The sequence below is a fragment of the Vanacampus margaritifer genome, chromosome 9, assembly GCF_051991255.1.
Source record: "Vanacampus margaritifer isolate UIUO_Vmar chromosome 9, RoL_Vmar_1.0, whole genome shotgun sequence".
In the NCBI taxonomy this organism is placed as follows: Eukaryota; Metazoa; Chordata; class Actinopteri; order Syngnathiformes; family Syngnathidae; genus Vanacampus; species Vanacampus margaritifer.
Window position 1 is genome coordinate 28,619,228 of NC_135440.1, and position 17,443 is coordinate 28,636,670.

Consider the following 17,443-nt stretch of genomic DNA (forward strand, 5'->3'; position numbering starts at 1 on the left):
AGCCAACATGCTAACGTGTTTTGCTAACGTGGGAGAAGCCGCCCCGCCCACCGTACATGCTATGCTAGATCCAAACGGAAGTCTACCTAAGGTTCGAAACCCCAAACCTCCAAATTTTGGAATGAGTAAATGAGCTGGAAGACTTTATTGGATGCTTGTCATCCTAATCATTTGCGTGTATGTGATTTGACTGCCTTGAAGTAAAAACCCACCATTTCAAGATCGCCTACACACTACTTTTAGTCCTAATTCTTATTCAATCTGTAGAATTTTGTTTTAAATGAATTTTTTAACTGTTGTACCGTGTCCTTGGGGGTCTTGAAAGGCGCTTCCAAATGTAATGAATTATTATGATGAAACTTTCTGTTGCATTCAACTGCACAAGAAATGTAAATATTGATTTGACATTTTCACCTGCACTGTAAAGCGTTCTGGATTTTGTTTCCTGACCTTCTAAATAACTCGTAGTGAGGCAGGCAGCAACACCCGAAAGTACTTTGAAGGTTAACGTCAGGAGGAGGAAGGAAGAAAAAAAAGGTCTATGTTGACACTCTTCGTGGGCATTTTCAATCTCGGAGTGAAATTCCCGGGCTGAATCTCTGCCCCCAAAAGTGTGAAGCCACCAAACCTTCGCCAACTCCTCAATTGAAATGTTTAGTCCTTCCTAAAAATGAAAATAAAAAATTCCAACAACTTCCTTACAATCAGCAGCACTTGAGTTTGTCAAGGAAGCCCCGTTCTTTTATTTTGAAGGCCTATTCAGTGACTTCCTGTAAGGTGGAGCGACTTGACTCGTGGGATGACGTCACCAGATCGGGTCCGTTATAAACATGAGCAGGCGGCTCGCGTCTCGGGACGTGACGGACTTGAGTCTTCAGTAGGGGCGGACTGGAACGTTCAATTTCCGCTTGTGGCCCGCCGGTCTGACAGACAGACGGACGCAAGGCGTCGCACGGACGGACAAGCGCACCAAGTTGGTCCCGTAAAACGGATGTGGCGCTCCACAAACATGGCGACGAGATGAGACAACTTTTGGCGTCACTTTTGCTTCTGCTGGTCGGCGCCAGCGGGACGTTCACTGACGCCAGGACCTTGAACGCAACGCCGCCGCCCCGACGCGACCCCGCAGGTAACACGCGCACGCACGCACACACACACACACACACACACACACACCTGGGGTCACAACGCCGGATAACTTGATGACTAGACGCGTCACGTGACCGCTATCAGTCCAGTTACAGTCGATAGGTCAGGTAGGTGTGTGTGTGCCATAAGAGCTTTACGTGTTTGTATTCCAACAAATCCTGTGCTTGTGCTGTGTGTGTGTGTGTGACATAAGAGGTTTAAAAGTGTGTTAAAACAAACTTTTTGTGTGCATTAGTGTAATGTGTGTCAAGAGGTTTAAGTGTGTTCAAACAACACAAAACAGGTGCGTATTTACCTACAAACCCTGTTCACGTTTTTGTGATATAAAAAAAGAGATGGAAATAAGTGTGTGTACGTGTGTGTGTGTGTGTATAGATTTATAAATATATATGTGTATATACACATATATATATAATGTATGCATGTGTATATATATTAGTATATGTATTTTTATTATTAATTTATAAGTCCTTATATATTGTGTGTGTGTATATAATTTAAATACAATAAGTCTAATATTTGGGATGGTTGCATAAATGTGCACACCCTCCTATAACAAGGGTGTAGCCGTGTTCACAATTAAAAGGCTGCGACTAAAGATGATTTCCATAAATAATTGTCAATTATTTTTTTTTTAAATAAAAATAGGGTTCAAATTTCCATCTCTTTTTTCAAAAGTATTATTTTAACTTGACAATGCACAAACATAAATGAATTATGGTTGCTTTGGTCTGCAACGTGAGGAAAAATGCCAAAAATATTGCTCCTGTTGGGTGTGCGGACTTTTTTTTAGCCCTTTTAATAGTGTTTTCAGTTTGTGTGTGTGTGTGTGTGTGTTATATTCAGGTGACACGGGATGGCAGCGCCCCCTGCTGGAGAGGACTCAACCCTTCGTGCTGCTGGGGGGGCAGAGGCGGAGCCTGAAAGAGGCGCTGCAGGTCAGAACAGGTCAAAGGCTATTCACATTGATTTGATATCATGGCTGTTACCATGGTTACAGTGTGTGTGTGTGTGTGTGTGTGTGTGTGTGTGTGTGTGTGTGTGTGTGTGTGCTCAACCTTTCTTGTAAAAATTGTTGAGTGCAGAAGGTTGAGTACTCCCTCATCTTCATCTTCATCTTCATCTTCATCTTGTTCTTCATCATACCTATGTCATGATGTCATGCCTTGTGGGTCACATGACCCTCTGACAGAATGTTCCAGAGAGAGGGCGTGAGGACGCACAAGTCTGAGATCACTTCCTGTAGAAATCCCCCAACACACACACACACACACACACACACACACACACACAAAATGGTTGGGCGTGGCGTGGCGTATGGAGTTGACTTGTGTGTTCCGGTCATGGTTCCAAAAAAGATCCAATTCCAAGAAAAAGTAACTTCCTGTCAAGTGCAGTGAAGTCGTTTGACTTGAGACGAGAGGCACTGATTGGTTGTCGGCTGTTGTTTGCCTGATAAGGTTTTGCTCGATTGTGCTTTTGTTTGATTTTGATTTGAAATCACGTCGAGGGGGCTGAACTTGATAAGCTCCGCCTCCTTCTGCCCAGTCTCATCATATTATGACTTTTCTTTGAGACCAATCCAAATGACATGTTTGGGTCCTGATTGTTTTTGGGGCTGCTTGACTTGGCGGTTGTTGATGTCTTTCAGGACGGCCACCCCGATCATCTGCAGTGCGGCCTGAAGGTCCGAGGCCAGGTCCTGGTCCTGGAGCTGCAGAAGAACCGGTGAGCGATCACATGAGCTGGCGAGGAATTTGCGCTGACTGCCGCCTTTTGCCCTCAGCGACCTCCTGCCCAAAGCGCCCAACGTCTTCTTCTACCTGCCCAACGGCACGGGAGTGTCCCTGACGGACGAGCCTGTGGTGAGTCCCCGTCCGTCCGTCCGTCCGTTTGGTCCGCCTGCCTCGCTGATGAGCCCGTTTGTGTCCGCAGACGCATTGCTATTACCACGGCAACGTAAGAGGCTTCCCGAGCTCCAGGGTGGCGATCAGCACCTGCTCAGGACTCCGGTGAGTCGTCGCCGGCGACCTCTGAACCCTGAAGGATTAATGGATTAGCTCCGACGTGGACGTGACACAATTGTTCATTGTTGTTGTTGGACACATGCGTGTGGGCCGGCGCGGCACCACAACACTTTGGGTTGACACAAACTGGTCACATCAAACACAATATTTATTAATAGAATTGAAAGGTTTTTTTGCATGTCAAAGTGACGATGTTGGAGCAAAAAAGTGGATCCTTTTGAAGTGCATTTGTCAGCAAATTGAGAGTAAACAAGCTTATTTGTTCAGTGCACTATTGATGCTTTTTACACACGGATGTTGAAGTCGTCATCGGTCGTTTGGCTCAAGGAAGTCGGTTGAATCGGCCGCAAGATGGCTTCCGCGCTCGTCGCGATGTCGAGGCCCGCCGAGGACGTCTCGGCAGCTCCGATGGTTTGCCGGCGCTCATGCGTGAAAACATCATCATCATCACGCATCTCGTCTTCTTCCTCAGTGGCGTCGTCGCCGTCAACGCGTCCTTGAGCTTTGAGCTTCAGCCGCGAGAGCTCCGCCCCATCGGAGGAATTGAAGAAGAGGCGGGGGGGGGTGGGGACCACCTGATCTTCTCAGCCGCTCACCCGCCGGACCCTGCTGCCGGGGGCTGCGGAAGTCGGCGCGGACCCGCACACACGCGTGACCGCAACGTCGCACATGTGCAACACAGGGTAAGGAGAACGTTACCGTACGGCGCCACACGCCACCGTACGGCGCCACACGCCACCGTACGGCGCCACACGCCACCGTACGGCGCCACACGCCACCGTACGGCGCCCCACGCCACCGTACGGCGCCACACGCCACCGTACGGCGCCACACGCCACCGTACGGCGCCACACGCCACCGTACGGCGCCACACGCCACCGTAGCGCACCTGACACCATCGTACGCCGCAACATGACAAGCAAGAGCAGCCTTGCCCTGAACATGCTTTGTGTGTGCGTGCAGAGCAAGAGGGACGTCCTATCTGAGACCAAATATATCGAGCTGGTTCTGGTGGCGGACCACCAGGAGGTGAGCGGACATTTGATTGGCAGGCGCACTTTGCTTGTGGTGGCGACCGATCTTGTTGTTGTGCAGTTCTTGAACTACCAGAAGAACAACAAGACCATCATCTACCGCATGCTGGACGTGGCCAATCAGGTGGACTGGGTGAGACCTTTGAACCTGCCGTCGCCCTGACAACATCGGGACCCACTGAACCCTGTTGTGTGCGTGCGTGCGCCAGTATTACCGGCCTCTGAAGATGCGCGTGGCGCTGACGGGTTTGGAGGTGTGGAGCGACGGCGACAAGATCCGCGTGGAGAAGAACCCCAGCGTCACGCTCAACAACTTCCTGCTTTGGCGGACCAGGGAGCTCCTGCCGCGCCTTCGCCACGACAATGCTCAGCTCGTCATGTACGCCCGCCCCGTGACCCTCATCTGATTTCCTGCTGACCTCGCGGTGACCTCCGTTGACCTCCCGCCAAGTTGTCGCTGATTTGTTTGCGTGGCAGGGGCAGCGCCTTGGACGGCACGACGGTGGGCATGGCGGCGCAGGCGTCCATGTGCTCCAGAGACCGCTCAGGAGGCGTCAACGTGGTGAGTGCGGCGCCGACATGGTCCCCGCCGCGGCCATCAAGAAGGTCGTCAGCGTCAACGCCGCGCTTGTGAGCAGGACCACCTGGTGAGCGTCCTGGGCGTGGCGTCCACGGTGGCTCACGAGCTGGGACACAACCTGGGGATGAGCCACGACAGCCGCCAGCGCCGATGCCACTGCGCCAACCAGCCCCGCATGGGCGGCTGCATCATGGAGCCCTCCACCGGGTGGGCACACGCCGGCGTCACCCCCACCTAAACGCGCCCACTTCCTGTTGCTGAATTTTTGCTTGCCGTGGACCCGCCTTCCATCTGCCCCGTGGACTCAGGTTCCTGCCGGGTCAGCAGTTCAGCAGCTGCAGCGCGTCCGACCTGTCGCTCAGTCTGCTGCGGGGGGGCGGCATGTGCCTGTTCAACGTGCCGTCGCCCGAGCGCCTGCTGGGCGGGCCCCGCTGCGGCAACCTCTACGTGGAGGCCGGCGAGGAGTGCGACTGCGGCACGCTGGAGGTACGTGCCCGGGCGGCGGGCGAGGCTCGCGCGTAATCGTGGCTGTGCTCTGATTGGTCAGGAGTGCCGCGACCCCTGCTGCGACGCGTCCACCTGTCGGCTGCGGCCCGGGGCCCGCTGCTCGTCGGACGGCGTCTGCTGCCAAGACTGCCAGGTGGGCGCCAAAAGGCCTTTGAGCGTTTGCCCCGCATGCAGCTGAAGTGTTCTCGGCGTCCTCAGCTGCGGGAGGCGGGCTCCGTGTGCCGGGAGCCCATCGGCGAGTGCGACCTGCCCGAGTTCTGCACGGGCTCCTCCCCTTCCTGCCCGCCCAACGTCTACGTGCAGAACGGCGAGCCCTGCGAGGATGGCGCCGCCTACTGCTACGACGGCGCCTGCGCCAGCATGCGCGCTCAGTGCCGGGCGCTTTGGGGACCCAGTAAGTGGCGCTCAGCTAACCACACGGTGGTGTGACCTGCCGGTTCTAACAGCGCCCTCGCCTGGTCAGACGCCAGCGCTGCGCCGGCCGTCTGCTTTTCTTCCGTCAACAAGCAAGGGAACAAATACGGAAACTGTGGCCAGCTGGTCAACGGGTCCTACGTGGGCTGCGCACCCAAGTCAGTGTGTGTGTGTGTGTGTGTGTGTGTGTGTGTGTGTGTGCGCGTGTATCCTTTTTGTTTGTGAGTGACTTCCCGCGTGTGCGCTTGCAGCGACGTGCAGTGCGGTAGGCTCCAGTGCCAGGGCGGCCTGGAGCGCCCTCTGCTGGGCACCGACGCCGAGATCCTGACCACCACCGTGCGCTTTGACCTCCGCGACCTGGTGTGCCGCGGGACCGTCTTCCACCTGGGGGACGACGTGTCCGACCCCGCCTCCGTGGCTCAGGGCACCGCCTGCGCGCCCGGGAAGGTCAGCAGCAAGACCGCAAGCAAAGATGCAAATGGAGGGCCAAGAATAAAAGAAATAAATAAATAAAGACGGATATAAAAAATAATAATTATAATTAAGGGTTATTAAAATAAAGTCAGCACGGCCCAATAAGGGCAGCACGGTGGCTGACTGCTTAGCACGTCCGCCTCCCAGTGCAGAGGACGTGAGATCGAGTCCGGGCTTGGGCCTTCCTGGGTGGACTTTGCATGTTCTCCCGTGCTTGCGTGGGTTTTCTCCGGGTACTCCGGTTTCCTCCCACATTCCAAAGACATGCATGGCAGGTTAATCGAACACTCCAAATTGTCCATAGGTGTGATTGTGAGTGTGGTTGTTTGTCTCTGTGTGCCCTGTGATTGGCTGGCAACCAGTTCAGGGTGTACCCCGCCTACTGCCCGAAGCCAGCTGGGATAGGCTCCAGCACCCCCGCGACCCTTGTGAGGAAAAGCGGTCAAGAAAATGGATGGATGAATGGTTATTAAAATAAATATATAAAAATCATTTTTATTTATTGAGTTTTCTATATTTATTTTAATAACCCAATAGGTTTTATTGCAACCACGCTCACGCTTTGGCCACCTGGGGGCAGCATAACAGGCAGACGAGCCTGCCAGGGTTAGGTTAGCCTGCCTCGTTAGCCTGCCGATGGCCTTTCACATTGTTTGTTAGCATTTAGCTGAACAGACTTTGCTCCTGTAGGCTGGATGTTGTCTTTCTTTCCTGTTGGGAGGTGCAATAAAGTGCTTGAAGTGAACATCTTGTGCCAACGCGGCCTTCAAACTGCCTCCAAAACCTCCACCAAGGATTTTGTCTTTCCTCAATCGCCGTTTGGAAATCCTTAGCCGGCGACCTGCTCTTGTTTCCAGGCCTGCTTGGAGTACCAGTGCCGGGACGTGTCCGTCTTGGGCGTGGACGAGTGCCGCCGGAAGTGCAACGGTCACGGCGTGAGTGGCCGCCGGCTCGCCGCTTGTCGTGGTGGCGACCGCTCAGCCCTTCCTGTCTTTCAGGTCTGCAACAGCAACCACAACTGTCACTGCCGAGCCGGGTGGGCGCCGCCCGAATGCGTCTACACCGGCCATGGCGGCAGCGTGGACAGCGGACCTGCGCACGCCGCTGCCGGTAACAAAATGCGCACACACCTGTGTGCAGCCCTTCTAATTGCAAGTGTGTGCGTGTGTGTCTAGAGTCCAATCCGGTCCTGGTGGCCCTGCTGGTCCTCTTCCTCTTCATCCTGCCGGCACTGCTCCTCTTCCTCGCTCTTCGCTTCCCTGGCGTCCGTCGCGTGTGTTGCGCTTTGGGAGTCGGCAAACTCTTTCCCAAGTCCTCACACAACCGGTAAACTGCGTGCGTGCGTGCGCGTGTGCGTGTCAAGGTGACAAAACGGGCCTTGGTTTTCCAGGACTCCGGCAACAGAGCGCAGTTCAGACCGCAACGTGGATCAAGTTCGTCCATTGAGGTTTGCCGCCAACTCGTCGTCGTCGTCCGCCGCCCCCGAGACTCCGCCTCTCAAGGAGGTAGGCGGGGCAAAAGAGGTTTGAGCGAGCGTGCAGCCCGTCACTCTGCTACTTCCTGTTTTCTCTCCACTCAGCTTGCCGACAGGCCTGCTCCTCCCACTCAGCCACTCCCCCCCGCCCCTCTTGTAAAGCCGCCGCCGCAGGTAAACTGGCTTGAGCGCTTCCTGTGTGTGCGTCGTCGTCAGCTCGCCGGACGGTCGAGCGCGACAATGTTTGTTTTGGCGGCTGCCGAATGTTCCTCAATGTTGTTGTGTGATGTGCACCGACGTCGTCGTGAGCATTCGAGGCGCTTGCTTGTGGAGTCTTGCCTCATTTAAAAAAAAAAAAAATGTGGAGGTCAGAGTATGTCAAACGTTCTCCTATTGGTCCTCCATGGCCCCGCCCACATGTCATCTTGCCTTCTCCAATGTTTTTGTATCTGAAAACCCTGCGTGGAAAGTTGCAATCTTCCAGAATGTCTCCTGAGACCATTATTATTATTATTATTATTATTTCGATCATCAAGATTTTTCGGCCAATCACTGATTTGAAAAAAATGATGACCGATCACCAATTCAGTCAGAAGAGAGAGAGATATATTTACTTGACTCAATGATCCCATCGCTTATTCCAATGAATAATCGATCCCAAAATGTTTGATTTATTTTTAGGGTTAATCCACTAAGGCTGAACGTGAGTTGAATTAAGTGGAAATAACTTCTCATGCATTACCGTTTGTACATCTGCATTATTAAACCCCAACAAAATGAGCCTCTGCTAAACAGTTAGCAGTCACGATTGGCATGTTAGCGATTACGTTTAAGGTAAACAAACCCTAAGTAGCGTTTAGTTGACATACATCATATGCCCATTCCACATTGTCTTAAAAGTGTCTTCCAGACGAGCGGAGTTTCCCGTGTTGGCGACCATGAGCTCAATAACTTCCGACGGGCGGCGGCGCAAACGTTTTTTTTTTTTTTTCAATCCCATTTGGTGGCCTTGTTTTCCCAGCGGCATTTTGGAATACATTGGAATGTGTTGCATCCTTCCCCAGAATGTTCCAGAAGATGCAATGTTGTGGTGCTCCCCAACGTTGCGGTCAATGTGGTGGCATTCGCGCATAGTGTTGTGCTCAACAACGTTGTGGTGGCGGCCTTGTGAAAAGTTGTCCAAGAACGAGCAGAATGTCGTGTTGTTGTCGTGGAGCCTGCGCAGAAGGTTCCGCTAGCGCCAGTAGCACGCGCGCCCCCCCCTGAAACGTCGCCTCATTTCTTGTTGTGACTTCAGCGTTCCGAGTGTCGTCCGGCTCCGCCCACCAGGCCTCTTCCGCCCGCCCCGCCCGCCAGAGGCGTTCAGGTAGGAAGCCGTGTTTTGACGTTGATGGCTTGGAGCGGGAGGATGCTGACTTTTGACAAAACTGGAGGGATTTTGATGGTGCGAGCCCCCTGCTGGCGGGACTTGAATGACACGAGCTCACTCGCCCGTCGGTCCACACATCAAACTTCCGATGAAAGATCGATGACATCATCGATCCATAATCATTGTCCTACTTGCTGTTTGACGTTTACAGGCCAGCTAACGCGGCTGCGTGCTAACGTTTAGCTTCAGAATGTCACGCATTAGCATTAGCATTAGCATGACTTGTCGGCCTCGTTTTCATGCCAGTCGAGCAATAACCAGACGATTTTGTGTTGTCAAAATTGGACACTTTGCATTCAAAAGTTTTGAAGATGAAACAAAATGGATGAAAATGTTGACTAGCGAAACAACATGAGTGCTTGACATCATTTTGAAAGTCTGGAAATGTCATTCCAATTCTTCTGGATGTGAATTTTCCTGGCTGCATTTTGATGTGCCGTAACGGACGACGTCGCGAATGTCGGCAAATGACGGACGGCCGACGAAAACGGACGGCCGACGAGTGTTTGCTCGGGTTCGGCCGCGTCGCTCCATGTGCGGCAGCATTTCAGTTCCTTTTTTTGCTGCTTTTTTCCAAATATCACTCAAGCTGCCTTTTTAATGTAAAGCAAACTCCTCATGTTGCAATCCACCAGAGGGATCTGCACCAGCCGTATTGCATTTAAACATTAGCAGACTTTTACACATCCCAAAAAATAAGGTGGCATAAAAATGGCTGGGAAAAAAAAGTGTCTTTTTGTCGTGAAAGGATTTGTTGTGAGAATGCGTCGCATGTCGGCATGAGCACGTTTCCTCACTTCCTTTCTTGTCTTTGTCCTTGTCCTCGCTAACGTTCAGCTGCTAGCGAGTCGACCGGCTCCGCCCACTAAGCCCCTCCCCCCTGACCCCGTCTCACCCGGTCAGGTACACGCACGCCTCTTGGCACTTTGTGGGCACGTGCGTGCGTGCGTGTGATGGTTTGTCGCAATTGTCTTGCCAGGTTTCACTTGAGCTCAAGCCAGCAGTGGCCAGAAAGCCGTCGGCGTTCCTTCCGCCCCGCCGCGGCGGGCCCGCCGCGTCTACCAGGTTGGAAGCGCCACCGCGCGCCTTGTTGTCGGAACGAAGCCTGTTAGCAAGTTTGATGACTTTTGTTTTTTCCAGCCGCGGCGACGGTCGTCCTCCACCGCGTCCCGCCATTCCGCCCAGGCCGGAGCCACGGTGACGAGGCAGCGGCTAAAGCCCCCCCCCCAACACCCCCCGCCGGTGCCGGTGCCGGTCACACAATGCGGCGCCTTCTTGCCGAAGCAGCGACTGATTCTCATTGGCTGTCTGCAAGGAGACATGCCCACTTAGGGATGTAACAAGAATAGGAAATTTGCCACGATATCGTCGTCATGTCGCGATAATTAAAAGCAGGACTTCTATTCGACAGGCGCAGAACTGCCAATGTCAACATTTTGGACTGCCGTTTAAACGAGTACATTGGAACATATTGAAATACGTTCCAATGTACGCTCATACATACTTGTAGGCTAAATGCTACAAACATAGCATGTTATATCAAAAGTGGCAACATAAGATGGTCGCCAAGGCACGTCCAGTTGCTTCAATTCTTCCGACGGCAACGTAGCAACATTGACAGTCTAGTCCAGGGGTGGGCACACTCGGTCCTGCAGGGCCGGAGTCCTGCACGTTTTGGAGGTTTCCCTTCTCCAACACAGCTGATTGGGATCAAACCTCCAAAACCTGCAGAATGCCGGCCCATGAGGGCCCAGTTTGCCCACCACTGGTCTAGTCATATGTAAGTGTGCGACTTGCGAGTATGTAGGAACTTATTTGTGAGGACGTTACAACTTATTTGCGTGTACGTTCAAACTTATTTCTATATGTTCAGACAAACTCGCCAGTCAAAATGTTTACGCCACATTGACAGTTTGGCACTTCCGTATAACATAGAATTTAAAATGAAAGTGCACTAATAAACTAACCACCAGAGGGCGCTTCGTTACAAAGGCGAGGTTGTGTTCCATTTGTGCAGTTCTAGCACCCTCTGGTGGTTAGTTTATTTAGTGCAGTTTCATTTTTAATGAGACAAGTTTAATTAGTATATATCTTGATAATATTGGATATTGTTGCATCCCAAGCCTTAGCAGGAGCTCACTTGACTGGCGAAAGGAAGACCAAATATGAAGTAAATGTTTAGTTTAGTTTAGTGTTTTATTGTTTGTAGGAAGGGGGGGGGGACACGTTGGCACAAGTGATGTCGTGTGCAGGAAGTGATGTCACTGGCTCTGTTCTCACCACTGATCTGAACATAGGACTGGATAGCCGACAGCCCACGTTGAAGCCACAGGGCGGCCATCTTGCTCGTCCCATCTCGCGAGCCAACTACTGTTTAAACTGTAAACTTCTTACAGATGGGACGTATACTGCTCGTAGGCAGTTAGTACATGGGTGGGGGCGGGGTTAGGGGTTTGTGGCGGGGTGGTCACTATTTTTTAACAAGTTTAAAAAAAAAAAAAGTGGACGGTATGTGCTGCTCTGTCGACCCACTTTTTCTTTTATCGCTCAGTGCCTGAGACCCGAATATTAGAGCTGGCAGAGGCATATTTTGTTCAATTACATATATTTTTTTTCGTGAAAAATATGCAAATTTCCTCCTGTAAACATTATTAAGCATATAATGTATCTGTGGATTTAAGGCAAGTTGTAAAATGTCTGAAGTCCTCTTGTGTATGTTTAACAAATTTAAAACATAAGTCTCAAATGTTTGGATGGTGTAAATGAATAGGATGGTATGTCGAGAGAGGTTTCTTAGGAGGAGCAAGATGGCGGCCTCGCGACTTCAAAGGTCTCGGCCTATTGGCTATCCAGTCATGTATACACATCAGTGGTTGTCACTCTGTTGCTGCTTGACCAAATAAAAGTCATGTACAGTCATTTCAAATGCTTCAAGTTCTTTGCTGACGCTGATGTCGTCCAACATGGAGGTCGTATGTGTGCGCACACGAGATGAACTTTTTTTGTTTGAAATGTCAAGAAGGCTTCATCGAAAATGGACACGTTTATGTCATTGTCATTCATTCCGAGGGTCGAGTTTGGCAGAAAAGGGCAAACAAGCTATGTGGAGTCAAATTCAGGAGTTCAAGACACAAAATGCTATAGCAAATCAAAATAGTTGACTGGAACTTGACAGGGACACCAACAGAAGCGGCCATCCAACAAAAACTAAACTAAACTAAACAACTAAAAAAAAGTATATCGTATCGTATCGTAACAAAGACCCCCCAAAAACCTGATGAGACAACGAATCACGTGTGCATGCATGTTTTTGGAATGAGGTCGACGGAGCCAAAGTTGAACATTTCTTCTGTTTACTCAATTTTATACATGTATTAACATGTAGTTCCTTAGTTTGAGTGCCAAGAAGGACTTTTTGGTGGAATAGTTAGTTGCGTTTACTGCTGACGTTCTGCGATCTTAAGTTTGTTCACGGAAGTACACAAACTACATTTTGGGACTTTGGCTTGCGCTCCAAGTCTTTCCCGTTGTCGTCTCAATGGCGCCACCGCTAAAGCGCACTTAAACTAAGGTCTTAAACTAAGAAATATTAAAAACACCAAAATGAGAACACAAAATTAAGATCTTGATAGCCTTCTAATTTTTGGAAATAGAGAAGGACTGTAAATATACATATATCTCTTTCAAAAACAGAAGGAAAAAAAAGGTTTCGACTTTATACATTTACATTTATGACATTGAAACTTAGCGGAGAGGAACTTTGACGTCTTGCGAGCCGCGGGCCGCAATGATCCGGGCCGGATGACGGGAAATCATTTGTGATGCCTTCAATGTGTTCAGGAATTCTGCGTGCCATCAAATGCTACCTCCGTGTTTTGGCTCGCACGTTTTGACAAAGTTGACGCCGATTGAACACGAGTTGTGAATTCTCTGGAATGAGTTGGGAAAAGAGAAGCGCTCTCGATCGCGTCAATAGTACATTTGTGTATTTTTCACAAACATTTCTTAGCGTCGGCCCAATCCGGCGAACAGAATGACTGCTCGACACGCGATACGATATGTGTTATTACTTCACATATGTCATATCGTCAGTACGGGATGTCACAGTCGTGTGTTTTCATCCAATGTGAGAATGTGTACGCGTCGCTCATTTGTACAACTTTTTCAGGCCTCTTTAAACGTCACATCAACATAATCAAATGGGCGCGGCGACGCGATCGACTTACTAGTTGTACTAGTTGGCTAACTGCGCGCGTGCCTTTGACATCAAATTCTCGAGCTTCTTTGCAATATAAGGCGGTTTCAAGAGTGACTTTGAACGTCCAGCGGGTGAGTTGCTTTGTCTTGTTTTTGGGGAGACGAAGACGTCACGGTCTTTGACTTCCTGCTCCCTTCTCGCCAAATGTGACGCACCACCGAAGCTCCTTTCAAACGTGTCCACTTTTATGCGTGTTGCCGTGTAGTGGGACAACAACAAAAGCGTCTTATGTCGCGCTAAGGCCACTAAAAGAGGGAGCCCTTGTGTCCAATTCGGCGTATTTCACACCATGCGTAGTCTTCGCGTTTGACCGGAACGATGTGCGTCCTGCCGCCAGTGAACCCCCGTTTATCGCGGGCATACGGTATGCACTCAATCTGCTCACACCTCCCACACGCTTTAAACGCACTTATCAAATTTATTAAAGCACTGGCCGACTAACTTATTAAGAGCTAAATGTTAAAAGTATTCTTTAGTGCCGGTTCCCATTCTTGCTTACAAATTTCTCCAAATAAAGGCCCAAGTGAGGTCAGGGTAGCCAAGTGAGGCATTGCTGCCCCCTGGTGGAAAAACAACAACATAATGATTCCATGAAATTATGTTTTTTTTTAGTTCTGACTGTTTTTTTGTTTGTTTTTTCAAATAGATTTTTGTTTTCAATTCCCTAATTATCAATGATTTCCCCATTAAAAGAGCTGAGTGTGCACACTTCCTGTTCAAATACATGATCAGAAGAGAAGTGAAACATTGCAAAATTGGCCTCCAGTTACCACACACACACACACACACACACACACACACACACACACACATGAAATGTCAGTTGGCGTTGAGCACTCCCGTAAGTAAGAGACGTTGCGTTTTGAATTTTGAGGAAAGGAAAATCCCTTGAATCTTTGCAAACTCAACTTTCAATAGAGCTTGAAAGGACATTTGACAAATGAAATTGCTAAGAAAGTCAATAAAAAAGATGAAAACCAAATCCTGTCAGTTTGTGCGTGTTGGACTCTTTGGGTCTCGTCCTGTCGTTTTTCTTTTTGAAGACCAGAAAAGCTTGTGCTTTATTTAGTCAGGGTAAAGCACAAGCTTTTTTGGTCTTCAAAAAGAAAAACCACAGAACGATAGAGATTTGTAGACGAGGTGAATTTGTTTACCCTTTTATGGTCTGCTGTGCGCGCTTTTGTCCTTGCTACATTGTGGGGCCCAAACACGTGTGTTTATCCAGGTTTAACTACCATTGTGGGGACCGACTTGAAATTGTGGGGACATTTTGGTGCTCCCCACAAGTTTAGACCTCTTTTTGAGGGTCAAGACTTGGTTTTCGAGTTTAGGTTTGAAGGTTAGGGTAAGGAACGGGGGCAGCCAATCATTTTGGATGGTTGGGGTTAGGGGGAGGGGCTAGGAAATGCATCATGCCAATGAGATGTCCCCACCCTGATACAAAGTGCGCGTGTGTGCGTGTGTGAGACGGCTCATTGGGTGGGCAAGCGGGCCGTCTTGCGATCGCTGACCAGGTGTCGTCCCCCACCAGCATGGCAGTGTCTTCGTCGGTCACCAACGTGGGCGGCATGCTGATCGTAACGCAGGTCATCCCGCAAGATGCCGACGACGCCAGCACCCTCTCGCTACAGGCCTCTGAACTGGCTCCGCCCGCTCAGTCGCAGGCCCCGCCCCCTGCCTCTCCCGCCAAGAAGGACGCAGGGAACGCCGTCTACCGGCAGAGAGAGTTCCCGAGCCTCGGGGTGAGCGCGTGCGTCCCGCCGGCTCGTCAGGATGACAACAGCTTCATTTCATTGCGTTTGTTTGTTTGTTTGTTTGTTTGTTTGTTTGTTTGTTGGTGCGTGCAGGTTGTCCAAGTGGTCATCGGCTCACTGTGCGTCCTCTTCAGCTTGACGGCCATCTCGCGCTTCCTGCTTGTGCACGTGGCCTTCTGCGGCGGCGTCTGGGTGAGTTGACGGTCCTGCCATTTGTCATTTGACGTGCCGCCATCATGTCATGTGACATGCAATTCTCAGAAGAACCTTTTGTTTACCTTTTGTCTAATCAGGCCTCGTTCCGACTGCCTGCCAGCCAAAATGGCATTTTGAGTCCAAAGCAAAAAAAGAGGCAAATTTGAAAGGTGCTTTCATATCTGAACAGCTCCAAAGGCGCCGATCGCTTTGGACTGTCTGTGAATGCGACGCAGGAAGCGCCGCGCCACAAGCGCCGCGCCACAAGCGCCGCGCCACAAGCGCCGCGCCACAAGCGCCGCGCCACAAGCGCCGCGCCACAAGCGCCGCGCCACAAGCGCCGCGCCACAAGCGCTGCCAACACTCGGGCTGGCACAAAAAAAGTCACCAACAAAATGAGCCTGTGCTTAGCGGTTTGCAATCGTGATTAGTATTAGCATGCTAGCGATTAGCATTTGAGGTAAACAAAGACCAAGTGGCGTTTGGTTGGCACATGTAGCAATTTGTGTCTTTTCCAGACGACACTTCAACAATAATCCATCGGTAAAAAGTGAAGCTGAGCTGCACGTTAGCTACGATGAGCTCACTAACTTCCTGTCCACCTTCTGCAAAGGAAGGTCAATGACGGCGGCGCAAACATGTTTCCAACGGAACTTCAATGCCGACACTTTCAGGCCACCGATTGATTGGATTTTTTTCCCAGCCCTTGAGTAATCAATCCAATCAATGTTGTGGACGAAGGCTGTGACATGTCACATGACGTGTCATGCCAAGGGTTCGACTAGCGCCCTCTGCTGTCTGCAGTTTGTGGTGTCGGGTTGGCTGGCGATGGCGGCTCGCAAGCGGACCTCCGTCAAGCTGGTGAGTCTCCGACCCGTGGCATCCCGCCGATGCCGCCCGCCGCGATGGCTCAGTCCGTTTGTGCTGTCGTGCAGATGTGGGCGTGTCTGTGCACCAACGCCGTCAGCGTCCTGTTGAGCCTGGGAGGCGCGGCCTACCTGAGCTGGCTGCTGGCGACCCGTTGGCCCTCCCACACCGTCTGCGGCGAGCTTTTGCCCGGCGAAGAGGACGCGTGGAATCGCTGCCTCAGCAGTCTGCACTTGTTGAACGTAAGTTGGTCTGTCCGGCGGGCCGAGCTCCAGACGGCCCACTCGCGCTCGTTTTGGCCGTCTTCGTAGCACGTTTGATAAGCCGTCAACATCAGAGGTGGCAAATCCAGGTCCAGAGAGTCCAAACCCTGCCACAGTTTGGCTTGAATCATTGCTAGCTCGCTAGCAATTTACCTGCTTGCTCGCTAGCTAGATAGCCACAAACTGTGGCAGGATTTGAACTTTCTGGATTTGCCACCTCTGGTCAACTTGACATCCAAAAGTGTGACTCTACAGCACAAAAATGGCTGCCGCTGCTTTCATTAGTTTGCGCCTCGCCACGTGGCGAGCGCTACAAAAATGGTTGGGTCGGCGCACGCGCACGTCTCGCGTACGACCCCAGTTGGGATTCAAATTGTAATGTGGCGCAATACGGCAAACTTGTCCGACCGCTCGAAATTCTGCGTTGCACCCGCATGATCGTTGACAACAACAAGGACGATTGCAGGTCGTGAGAAAAAAGTGGCCCCAAATTGTCCGTAGTGCGTTGAAATGCGCGTGTGTGTGTCCGTTGTCATGGCAACGCATCTGTCCCCAGGGGCTGCTGCAAGGCCTGCGCGGCCTCTTCCTGACTCTGCTGCTCCTGCAGGCCGCCGTCTGCGTGACGCTCTGCATCTTCACCGCCAACGCCGTGAGGACGCGCTACCGCTACGCGCCCCTCTCCTTGAAGCGGGACCCGGCTTCGACCTGAGCCAAGGCGGCCAATCGCCAGTCGGCATGTCCCGCGTTGGACTCTTACTGGCTGCTGTGGCGGTCACCGTGGCAACCGCGCGACAGCAGCAGAACAGCATCATTTTCAGCTTACAAAGCTGCAGAATAGCATTTGCGTTTTCGCACAACATCGGTGTTGTTTTGTCTTTTATACTGTGGCTCATTTGCGAGCTAAATTTAGAATGTGTAATGAGCTGAATGATGTCACTTAGCATTTAGCGTTAGCCGCAGCTTGCTTCAGTCGCAATCACCCGAAATCGATAAAAGCGTCAACAAATGTTGCCTGTTT

At 51.1% G+C, this 17,443-nt stretch overlaps 2 protein-coding genes across 20 annotated transcripts; both read left to right on the forward strand.

Annotated features, from left to right (window-relative positions):
• The first annotated feature begins 787 nt into the window (after positions 1 to 787).
• Positions 788 to 12,007, forward strand: adam15 (ADAM metallopeptidase domain 15). 18 transcript variants are annotated; one of them, XM_077575057.1, is made up of 25 exons: positions 788 to 1,129; positions 1,996 to 2,087; positions 2,801 to 2,877; positions 2,936 to 3,014; positions 3,085 to 3,161; positions 3,649 to 3,859; positions 4,140 to 4,205; positions 4,272 to 4,343; positions 4,420 to 4,589; positions 4,688 to 4,772; positions 4,849 to 4,997; positions 5,099 to 5,276; positions 5,338 to 5,430; positions 5,496 to 5,691; positions 5,761 to 5,869; positions 5,963 to 6,158; positions 7,043 to 7,120; positions 7,184 to 7,295; positions 7,361 to 7,511; positions 7,576 to 7,690; positions 7,765 to 7,833; positions 8,957 to 9,025; positions 9,926 to 9,991; positions 10,068 to 10,153; positions 10,229 to 12,007. In XM_077575057.1, the coding sequence occupies exons 1-25, from the start codon at positions 1,021 to 1,023 to the stop codon at positions 10,287 to 10,289; spliced, it is 2,766 nt and encodes a 921-aa protein (XP_077431183.1). In that variant the 5' UTR covers positions 788 to 1,020; the 3' UTR covers positions 10,290 to 12,007. The 18 variants fall into 18 exon arrangements, 9 of the variants coding, with proteins under 9 accessions (XP_077431183.1, XP_077431185.1, XP_077431186.1 ...); XM_077575059.1 differs by lacking the exon at positions 9,926 to 9,991; XM_077575060.1 differs by lacking the exon at positions 8,957 to 9,025.
• Positions 12,008 to 12,940: 933 nt separating this feature from the next.
• Positions 12,941 to 17,435, forward strand: LOC144057485 (high affinity immunoglobulin epsilon receptor subunit beta). 2 transcript variants are annotated; one of them, XM_077575114.1, is made up of 6 exons: positions 12,941 to 13,417; positions 14,878 to 15,088; positions 15,194 to 15,292; positions 16,100 to 16,156; positions 16,231 to 16,404; positions 16,982 to 17,435. In XM_077575114.1, exons 2-6 carry the CDS (start codon positions 14,879 to 14,881, stop codon positions 17,132 to 17,134), a joined length of 693 nt encoding a protein of 230 aa, XP_077431240.1. In that variant the 5' UTR covers positions 12,941 to 13,417; position 14,878; the 3' UTR covers positions 17,135 to 17,435. The 2 variants fall into 2 exon arrangements, with proteins under 2 accessions (XP_077431240.1, XP_077431241.1); XM_077575115.1 differs by lacking the exon at positions 12,941 to 13,417 and adding an exon at positions 13,467 to 13,710.
• Positions 17,436 to 17,443: the final 8 nt, after the last annotated feature.